Consider the following 11,390-nt stretch of genomic DNA (forward strand, 5'->3'; position numbering starts at 1 on the left):
CAAGCCAGGCTTGGCGATCACGCCTCAGGGTATTAGAAAAGAACGCACGAGTTCTAGAACCTTCCTGGGTACGGTGGAGAACGAGCGCCACCTAGCGCGAGCCAAGTAAACCCCCCTCCAAAAAGAAGAAGAGGAAGAAGGCCTCGTCCCCAGACCCACGTTTTCCCCGCTCTCCATTGCTATTATTCGGAGGTGATCAGCTTTGAAAGTCTCACTCTGAACATCGACAGAACCTGGGGGCATGGCCTGGCCAGCAAGCAGGATGCCCCACCCCGGAATTCAAATGGGCACACTGAAGATTCAAGCGCGGGGTGGGAGGGAGGGGAGGGGAGGCCTGGGGCAGGGAGCCCAGACCCCCACGTCCTGTGCACCTGGCGGTCTTCGTGTTTTACTGGTGCCACAGGAATGGTTTTCAGAGACGAATTTACTCAGGACACTGACAAAGGATTTAACCCTATCCATGAGGATGGTCAAACCTGTCTTGTCCCTCGGGCTTTCTCTCCGTGTGTGGATTGCTGGAACTCTCTCTCTCTCTCTTCCCCCCCCCCCCCCGTGTGTGTGTAGGGATAGACTAGAGATAGACCACAGCAGATAAAGACACTTCGTGCTGCTGTTGAGTTTGAGTTGGTTGTGAAATCCAGAAAAAAAGTCTTTACGATTTAGTATTTTGGCCCCAAGAAACAGACCATGCGTCCCTTTCTGAGTGTTGAGGTAGCTTGTCTTTGGGGGAGAAAATGAACTCATTCCTATTGGGTCTCAGGCACTGTTTTAGGGATTGGGGTTCCGAGTCTTGTAAGACTGCCCTCCCTTCTACAAGTTAGTGGGGGAATCTCATTAACAAACACATGCCTGTATGTATAAAATAAGAAAGAAAACTTCACCATGGAGAAAATTAAAATGGAACGATGTGGGGAAAAAAGAGAGATGGAACTACTTTGTAGAGAGTGAGGTTTAAAGCATAAGGCGATGCTTTGGCTAGCTGAGGGAGTCTCCCCAAAATAGACTAGAAAGAACCAGAGAGATGGGTACTTCAGGAAAGACAGAGGGGGGGGGAGAGGGAGGTAAGGAGGGAGAGAAAGACAGAGAGGGAGGGAGGGAAGGTGAGAGACAGTGACAGAGATTGAGAGAAACATCCCACGATGAGAAACACAATGAATTTCAAGGTTTGCAACTGTAGTTGAAGAAGTAGAGACTGACATGGTGCCAGGGTCTGGGAACATGGGCACCCACAGGCACTGGCTTTCAGGGCGATGGAGAGACAAGGTTGTTTGGTTTTGCAGTGCTGGGGATGGAATCCAGAGTCTCTTGCATCCTAGGACAAGCATTCTATCACTGAGTTTCATCTCAGCCTGGGAAGAGACCAGGGGATCAGTCTGAAATACATCTCAGTGAGTATGGCCAGAGGAAGGAACGAAACTGGTGAATATGGGTGACTCTTTCAAGAAGATTGGCATGAAGAGGAGCAAAGCAACGATGAGGTGGAAGCTGCTGAGGATCCCGTATCAGATTCATTTGCACAAAGCTACTTAGGCTCATGTCTATGCGGATGGAAGCCAGCCAGCACAAAGAGATAAAGCAGGAGAGAAAGGTCAGTAGCAAAGTCCTTGAGAAGGTGGCAAGAACTGGTTTCTGGTAAGAAGAACACATTGGAGAGGAAGGGGAAGGAGAATGCAACAATATTCAGTGCATAGGCTATGAACAGAGGGAAAGTGACTAGAGAGGTGTGTTCGGAGGGATGGGTCAGAATAGTGAAGGGGGTGATGTCCTATCAATCAAGATGCATTGTATTTATAACCGGCTTGATGAACGGACATCCCTTTAAACAACACTTCAAGATAATGGAAAATAAGATTAAAAACACGCTGATGTCTGTAGGCTTGTTATTCAGCTGACAAAGGGTCAGGTAATAGCCCGTGGCTGGCATTTACACAACCCTGGGGTGAGCCATGTTCTGTCCAAATGATTTACACAGATGCCATTTTCTGTATGGAATTCTCCAGCAAGCTGGTCTTGGAGAAAAAGCTGAGAGACTCAAAGACACAATGCCAAGATGGGAAACAGTCATTTGGGCAATGGAAGGAAAGACATTGCCATTTCATGATAAGCCACAAGATGCTTAGATCCAAAGTGGAGCAGCAGTCCTGAATCACAGGCTTTCCTACCCTCTAACATCTTTGTACCTACATGTATCCCCCCTCAAGATTGATTCAATACCTTTATTTAAGTGACTTACATTTTACAACTTGAAAGAAAGCTTTTTAAAAAAAAGAACATTTATATTTTAACAAGTAAGCAATATAAATATATTTATAATATGTAAACAAAGCAACAGTAACTTCTTTCCATATACAGTGTTCCGGGTACATAGGATGCAGATTAAACAAAGGTCGTGAACTGTAGCCAGATGCAGACAGAAGGCTAAAAGTAGCTGGCTGTCATGTGACCAATTGATGAGGGCTAAAAGGATACCCAGCATGCTAGCCCCAACCTGAGACTATCTGGCCTTATTAGCAAGCTTGGTAGGAACTGATTTACAGAAAAGCATACACAAGTCTATCTTAGACCATCTGGATTCTTATTTATTCTTATATTAGACAAATGCTCAATAGTAGAAGGGATATATCAACCCCAGTATATTCATAGAACATTATACAACAATAAGTGTGACCACTTTACCACTACATGCAACTGTGGAGAAGAACACCATAAACTCAATGATCAAAGGACTCACCATCAGTCCCTAGTGCCTTGAATGGACTGCATATGCCACAGGCTCCTAGCAAACAGTGAATTCAGTAAGGGATCTCATCACAATCCTAAGAGGTCTGCAGGTTAGGTAGCAGAATTTCTCTTTTTTATTTTTTTGTCGGTCGTGGGGCTTGAACTCTGGGCCTGGGTGCTGTCCCTGAGCCACCAGCGCCCGGCTCAGAATTTCTCTTTAAGATGAGGAACCCAACCCCTCTCCCTTCCTGCCATTCTTGGTGGTAACTGGGGTTTGAACTCAGGCCCTTGTGCTCCCAGCCTGAGATCAAGAACAAGGGGCGGTCACGTGACGTGCTTGAGGTCACCACAGAACATGGCTGCCACAGGAAGATTTCATTGGAACAGCCTGGACTGTAGCTGTGTGCTCACTTATCATCATTTCAAGCGACAGGGCTGCTCGCCTCACCTTTTGGCACTAATAACATATTTCAGTTGCTCTTGTTGTTGTTAAATCATCTTCTGATACCTAACTTGGAGATGTTTATTTCCATGGCAGGACACGCTGGACTGAGTTTCCAAAAGGAAAGTACTAGAGGACTGTGGCTTCAGAGAAAGGGGCTTAAGTTAGGCAAGAAAGCTCACTGGGGAGATTTATGTGAAGGAATTAGAGCAAAGGCTGTCATTCTGTCTGAGTAAGTGTGGTGGGGAACAGGAAGGGGGAAACAGGATGGAGCAAGTCGCTCTGGGCTTAGTGGCTGTCAGAGGGACAGATGGGACAGAGCTGTCCTGGGAACTGTCAAAGGAGCCTCGGAGGAAGCTTCAGCAGAATGCTTGCAGACACAGGCCTGCTGCAGATGGGGATAGGAGCGTCCTGTAAAAACAGCTAACAAAAGTGCCAGCTTCACCCATTCAGTCCAGGTCATCTCTGCAAGAAATCTACACTCTGGTCATTGGGAAGTAGGGAGATGAACACATTACTAAGACCTGGCTTTCGCAGATTCTTTTATCCAAAGAATCTGAAACAATCAATTATATACAATGCTTATAAGGGATAGAAGTTTTTTTTTTTTGAAGGACCAGAGGACTCAACATGACAGGGCTAAAATTAACTACATTGGAGCTAAACAGGAGACATGGTGTTCAAATAATTCTAGTTGAAGACTGATACATCAGTTTGAACAAATAAAAATGATTGTAAGTGAGCTGTGTACAATGTCCATAATCCTAGTGACTCAAGAGGCAAACATTAGGAGGTTTATGGAGGGAGGCCAGCCCAGGAAAAATGTTCATGAGACTCTGTTTCAACCAACAGAAGGTGGGCATGGTGGCATGCATCTGTCATGCTGTGTGGGCAGCATGAGTAGGAGAATGACAGTCCATTCTGGTCAGGGCATTCATGTCGGATTCTATTTGAAAAATAACTAAAGCTAAAAGGGATCAAGAGGTATAGCACTCAACTAGCAAACACAAGACCAGGATTTCCCAAACCTCATTACTACCACCAAAACCTCCCTCCCCCCAAAAAACCCTAAAACAAAAAACCAAGGGAGCTTAGTGCTGATGATAAACCTATTTTTTTTTTTTTTTTTGTCTGTCATGAGGCTTGAACTCTGGGCCTAAATGCTGTCTCTCAGCTCTTCAGCTCAAGGCTGGTGGTTTTCTGGTGATTAATTGGAGAAAAGAGTCTCATGGACTTTCCTGCCTGGGGTTGGCTTTGAACCGTGATCCTTAGACCTCAGCCTCCTGACTAGCTAGGATGACAGGCTTGAGCCACCGGCTCCCAGCAGAGATGCTCTCTTTAAAAAGCAGTGTGCAGATTCAGTGGGTGTGGAAGCACAAGGCAGAGCAGCCTGCAAGCAGCCAGGGCCTGCTGCAGAGTCTACTGTTCTGGGTTCCATTCAAAGCAAGCATCTTTTCAGGACATTTGGTAGATGGGCCCAAATCAAATGCAGGTATGGATAGCTTGTAAAATGCAAGCTTCCAAGCCTTTATGGTAGCTTTTTCTTGGCTGTAAGGAAGAGCCTGAGGTGAAAGCTTATTCTTTATCTTCAGAGGGATCTTTTCATACCTCACTAGAACCCTTCTAAGAAGGGCCATGAACATAGTCAGACTGATTTCCTGCTTCTCACATATGGATATCTGAACCAATAAGCAGTCGGTGCTTCATACTCATTGGGTTCCATCAGCATAATTTCATGAATACAACAGATAAATATAATACCTTGTAGAAGGTACAGTTAGCCAGCTTTCCTGAAAGCAAACATGACATGTAGCTGGAGAGGTACATACCCTTAGGGATGTGCATTGCTGGGAGCAAGCTGTTTGATGCAGGCCTTAGGGACAGGCATGGAGAAAGGACCATTTCCAGATCAATAGCTACATACTAAGTATCAGGGCATGTGTTAACTTTCTCAAGCAATGCATCTACCTTTGGTAGAGCACCTGCCTCAGAATCACTCCTTGGTTCCTCTTGGAAAAATCCACTGTCATTCTCCAAGGTCTGTCTTCGGAAGAGGGTAGATGAGAGAACTGGAGGCAGAAATGATCATCACGAGGGACTATGAATCATGTTGTTGGTCATGGGACTTGAACTCAGGGCCTGGGTGCTCTTTTGCTCAAGGCTAGCACTCTACCACATTGAGCCACAGCTCCACTTCTGGCTTTCTGGTGGCTAACTGGAGTCTTGTGGACTTTTCCCGCCCAGGCTGGCTTTGAACCACGATCCTCACATCTCAGCCTCCTGAATAGCTAGGAGTCCAGGTGTAAGCCACCAGTGCCTGGCCTCCATGAGTATTTTCTTTGATTCTGTTAAACATTTGTTCCTTGAACCTGAAAGTTTCCTGCTTGTACAGATCAAATCAAAAGCCAGTAGGCTTCCCATCTATCTAGTCCACTGTAAGCGAGATGATTTGGGTTATAGCTTTGCCTCTGTTGTTCATTATAGTAAGCAGGCTTTTGGGCTGTGGCCATCCTGAGGTGGGGGGGGGTGTCTTCCATTTGGGTGTCTGTAGGCCCCACTATCAGGGCTGGACTACAGAGAAGAACCAGCATGGATTTCTTCAGGAATTCTCGGGCTCACTTACAAAGGATTGGTGAGAGGTAGGTCTTCCAGTAGTGTGTCTTGCCACTAAGTAGGTTTTAAGTGACAAACACAGTGTATTATGCCAATCATCTTAGGTTTTAAGTAGATAGGGAAGAAAGGGATATTGGAGATCTCTAGCTGACCCGGGCAGGCCACCTTTCCATCTGTGTTCCAGCCAACTGAGCTTTCTTCTAGTGTCTTTCTGAACTCCCCCAGACACAGCATTCAGAATCTGCTGAGCACACCCACACCAATCCATTTTGTTTAACACAATGTTGTGTGCCCGAATTACAATCCTTCACCATGATCACCTATTTCCATGCATGTTTTTGCATAATTTAGAAAAGTCAAGTAGTTGGGCTTTTTTTTTGGGGGGGGGTGGAGAGATAGAGAATGAAGTTTTAGATCATACTTTGAACCTCAAATTTACAGACCAAGTCATACAGCATTCAGCTGGGCAGCTCCATAACTGGTTAATTTTTCAAGCCAACTACACACAAGTGACTAAAAGCAAGTGAGGTTCTAGAACTTTGATTAGCTTATTCCTCTCAGGTTTGTCCTCATTTTTACTCCAAACATATGTGAGACCAAGTTCAATTTCTTTGGTAAATTTCAGCCATTGCCACAGGGTTAACTTGCATTTGATTTTTGGATATGGATATACATGGGTGTGTGCATGAGAAAAAAGAGAGGCAAAGAGAGCCAGAGAAGAGAGAGAAGAGCGAAGGGGGAGAACGGGAGGGAAGGGGACGGGGAGGGAAGTGAAGGTTGTTTTGAAGCTTAAGTCTGGCTTTGGACTCTCCATTCTCCTGCCTCAGCCTACCAAGTACTGAGATTCAAATTTATACCACCATGGGGGGTGGCAGGTACCTTAGGTGGGAAATGAGCATGAAGACATTTCTTAATCCTTTAGCTACAAAATACTTTTTTTTTTTTTCTTGGTCGGTCATGGGGCTTGAACTCTGGGCCCGGGCGCTGTCCCTCAGCTCTTTAGCTCAAGGCGAGCGCTCTACCACTTGAGCTACAGCGCCACTTCTGGCTTTTCTGGTGGTTTATTGGAGATAGGAGTCTCACGGTCTCTCCTGCCCGGGCTGGCTTTGAACCGTGATCCTCAGATCTCAGCCTCCTGAGTAGCTAGGATTACAGGCGTGAGCCACCAGCGCCCGGCTAGCTACAAAATACTAATGACATTCTTTACAGAAATAGAGAAAATAGTAAAAATGTATATGGAGTCAGGAGCAACAACAGCCAAAAGAAAAAAAAGAAAAAACATGGAATCGAACAGTTCTGAACAAAAAGAATTAGGTGGGCCTAGTCGGGGGAAGTGAGTCCCTAGTTTGGAAGTGGAGGCAGTAAGGTGTTGAGTTCAAGGCCAGTCGGATCCCTATCTCAAATTGCTATTGAACAGGGGCAGTTAAACTGTAGCTTACCACATTGCCAGGCAACTTGCTGACCGCTCTTCACATGGAAGTTGCTGTGAGTTATGAGTATCACTGCTTCTGAACACCATTAACAGTGTGCTACAAGCAAGGCCTGGAGGTACAGGCCTGTGATCCCAGCTACTTAGGAGGCGCAGACAGGAGGGTATTGGGTTCTAGGCCAGCCAGGAATTCTCCTCAACATTAAAAGCAGGCTGGTTTTTATGGCTCAAGTGGTAGAGCATGTATCATCCATTAAAGATTACAGAAATACTTAACTTAGGAGACATTCCCTCCCCCGCCTTATTGTTCATTAATCCTTTTCTACAATTAAGACATTACTTGCAAGATCAATGTATTACTTATAACACATTGAGATTTTTGTACCATTGGTTTCGGGAGACAAGAGTACGGGAGTAAATGTGTGGCCTGTTGCTATCCTGAGGGTCCTAGCCCGGGAAAGTGGAGAAGCCCTCCAATAAGATCCTGGATCTTGGCTACAGACTCAGTCACACCCTGCTTTTTCCTTTCTTCGCTTACAATGAGACATCTAGTACTTCCTCACAAAGGTGATAGGATCTCTGGAAGGTTTATACAATTCATTCCATGGACATTAATGTTATTAATGTTAGAGAGGTGGTAGAGATTCTAAGATTTAATCATCTTGGGAAACTGGCTCAGTCTCCCAGGATTTCTTGCTGTGTTACCCTGCAGACAGTTACAGTGTGAAGGAACAGCTCTTGGAACTGGAGTTTCACATAAGGCAGAATGATACGAAGTTACTGTCTCTATAGGTCTCCAGAAAGCCTCAGAAAGGCTGATTAGTAAAAATGGAAGTCTCCACTCTCCCTCACCTTCCAGAATGCTCTCTTCTTTAGGGGTTCTTGCTTGAACCTTTTATCTTTTTAGTCAAAACTCATGGTGATGCCCAAGCAATCTCCCCCTCTTGTGTGCCAGGAGTTGGGCCTTTCCACTGCCATTTTCTCCCCCTTGCAGCTGAGCAGACATCCACCTGCGCTAACAAGGCTTTCACATGGCTTTCACTCCTGGAGATTTGAGCCCTTAAGTGTTGGCACTGGATAAAAGCTCAACAACTGTATATGTTCCCAGGTAGCAGTTTCTAAGAAAAAAAAAACACCAACAGCTGTAACATTATTTTCTCCTTCAGACAAAAGTATCACCCTCAGGGTAATACGAAAACCATCTGGCTCTTGATGAAACCGAAGGCACGAGCCGCCATTTTAGCATGTGGCACACGCTGCATATCAACGGACAAGAAAAGAACCAAGCAATATTCAAAACAAAACGAAGACAGCAAACTCCCAGCATTTCTTCAGTGAGGACCCTCTCCCAGGATCTCAGTTCCCTTGGGCTCTATCAGTGACAGAGAGGCTTGTGGGAAAGTGCTGATCCAGCCCTGTGACATCCTTTTGGAGTTTGGGGAGAGCCCAGTTTCTCTCTCTCAAACGCAGGAGAAAGGAGCTTCAGGAAGACCTCTCTACAAATGAAGATCCACGAGCCAGGCTTTGGGGGTCATTTTGCCATCTTGGAAGGTTCTGCAACCTGAATCAAGCCAGCCAGCTGGAGTGCCCCAGCTTTGGGGGAAGAGACGGACACAAGGGTTGAGCTTGTCCAGTGACATGAACTGCTTGCCACGGTGGTGGCGGGAGGATCGGGGAAATGAGTTTTCATCTGCAAATGTGTCTCAGTGGGTGAATGAGAGGACACTGCTGGCATCTGGGGACGGGTGATTTTGGATTCTGAGACTATTCTGTCAAGGATGGTTCACACTTCCAACTTCCTTCCCACTACTAAATATTAGCAGACCAACTCATGGTGATAACTCAAAAGTACTCATTTCCAGTGCTTTCTGTGGGTGCTATCTTCTCTCTACTAGGGCTTCAAAAGAATTCTAAATTCCTAAGTAGCAGTCAACTCCCCAGAAGATGTTTTCTGCAGTATTACCATCTAGTTTCTTTAATAATCCTATCAGGGATGCTCACTGATGCCCACTGCACCCTGAGAATACACATCCAGACGCGCACTGCTACTAATCCAATGCAAAGTGGCCCGGTGCTCACAAAAACCAGGAGCCACGGGAACCTAACATGGCTCCTACCCTTGGCCAGCTTTCAGACAAACAGATACTCGAACTTCAGTTGAAACGCATGCATATAAATAAAAATGAGAAACTCACACGGTCCTATTTCTAAGGTCTTTTTTGGATTGAAAGTTGAATTCTGCCACACTGGAGTGTGGCAATCAGTTATTTGGAGAGAGGAAATGGTTTGCATGGAGAAAGAAAAGACACAGGAAAGAAATCCATTCTACTCAAGTTTTAGGGAAACATTTTATACTTTATATATAAAATTTCAGTACGAAATCATGTAAAATGACAGGAATATCCGCCTTACATTAAAAGCCAAATAAAACAAAAAATATCCCCCCCCCCAAAACAACCCAATATACACTGAAGGTAAATTTTAATTATAAAACAAGAGTATGAACAAAACATTTTAAAATAATCTCGATTATTTGGCAACTTACCACATCACTGCAAGACAAATTTGACCTTAAGAAAAGTTTGATTTTATGAAAAACACAAGTTGGACAGTATGCTCATGTGGGAATTAAAATATGTTTAAAAAAGAACCTGGTGATAAAGCCAGTTTCTCTCCTGAAATAAGTGTAGAAAACAACATAAAATCCCAAAGCTCAATAGATAGGATTTAGTCTTTACTGCCTTTCTCTTCACTGAGAAGAACAAGAGGGCAATGCTGGCGGCAGCTTGGGACAGCAGAGGAGGAACGAATGCTGGCCGGGGTGCAGGGGCTTAACATTACCAGAACCAGGATCTCTCACGGCAGTGGGGCTGGTGGTAAAGTCACAGATGCAAGTATAAGCTAATAACAAGCTACATTCTTAAAAAAGTCACGACTGTGAACAGAAAGTAATGGTGACCCTTTCTTTAGCTAAAACTACTCGACTTGGATACATGCGCAAGTTTCTGTAGAGTTTCCTGCCAGGTCATATTCAGCGAGTTACAGGGCAGGCAGAGGTTCTAAAAAAATTATTTACTAATGACTGCATAGCATTTAAAACCCTTTTTCATTAAAAAAAATAATAAAATAAAATAAACAGATATATAGTAAAGTTCACAGATAAGATTTCTCTGTAAAATAAATAAAGTGTTCATTGATTAGCATCATACATAGAGTAAAATACAACCTATTTTTACATGTTTATATACTGTACACAGACCTCCAGGAAGCAGCCTGGAGTCTCAGGGCTGGAAAGGCTGCATGGGGGCGGGCGGGGGAGGGGGGGGGAGAGAAGGAAATCCCAATTTTGCATGTTCAAATATACAACTACTTTGTTGAATTCAGATACAAAGTAAACTTACTTTCCTTTATCTGAAGTGAATGTACATAGTATCTTCTATGGACAATAGTTTATAAAGCTGTTTAAAACACAACAAGAAAAAGCTTGCACCTAGGAACTTAGAGCACATGCACATCCTTTTCTTGAGCTTTTTTTTTTTAAAGCCCCAACTCCGAGGCTCTCCCTCCCTCCCTCCTCCTGAGGAAGCATTATCGTTTCACCTTCTTCCCAGGAGCTTCCTCCACCCTCTGCTGACCCCTCGTTCGGGCCCCAGGAGGGCTGGCTTCTCTTTTGCGCTTGGTAGAAGGCGAGAGCTGCATCTTTGATCTGCATGAAATGAAAGCCAAGGCAATGGGACAAGTTAAAAGCAGCTGCTTCAAATAATTTAGTAGTTCTCCAAACAGTTCGATAGTTTTTAACTTGACCGCAAGGAGAACATCCCAACACAGGACAAGGAGCTGACACACGAGCAACAGGGCCCTGGAGAAGCACTGAGGCCTGCCCTGCGCTTGGCCTCCAGCCCTGCTGACTCGTTTCCTCCTCTGGCCACTCGCTCTACCTGTGTACCCCAAACATCAACTACCCACACACATGTCCCCTCAAGAACACAGACATAGGGGCTGGGAAGGTGGCTCAGTGGTAGAGCGCTTGCCTTGCATGCCTGAGGCCCTGTGTTCCATTCCTCAGCACCACATAAGCAAAAAGAAAAAAGCCAGAAGTGGCGCTGTAGCTCAAGTGGTAGAGCACTAGCCTTGAGCTGAAGAGCTGAGGGACAGCGCCCAGACCCAGAGTTCAGGCCCCACGAC

General features: G+C 45.1%; 1 protein-coding gene across 1 annotated transcript in view; it reads right to left on the reverse strand.

The window, feature by feature from the left end:
- Positions 1-10,762: 10,762 nt before the first annotated feature.
- Bod1l1 (biorientation of chromosomes in cell division 1-like 1) overlaps positions 10,763-11,390 on the reverse strand; it is a 39,670-nt gene continuing 39,042 nt past the window's right edge. Inside the window, exon 26 of the mRNA XM_013008886.1 lies at positions 10,763-10,911. Coding sequence (XP_012864340.1) covers positions 10,794-10,911 — 118 coding nt within the window. The 3' untranslated portion in view covers positions 10,763-10,793. The remainder of the gene's footprint in view (positions 10,912-11,390) is intronic.

Source organism: Dipodomys ordii, unplaced genomic scaffold, assembly GCF_000151885.1.
Source record: "Dipodomys ordii isolate 6190 unplaced genomic scaffold, Dord_2.0 Scaffold8, whole genome shotgun sequence".
NCBI classification, from domain to species: domain Eukaryota; kingdom Metazoa; phylum Chordata; class Mammalia; order Rodentia; family Heteromyidae; genus Dipodomys; species Dipodomys ordii.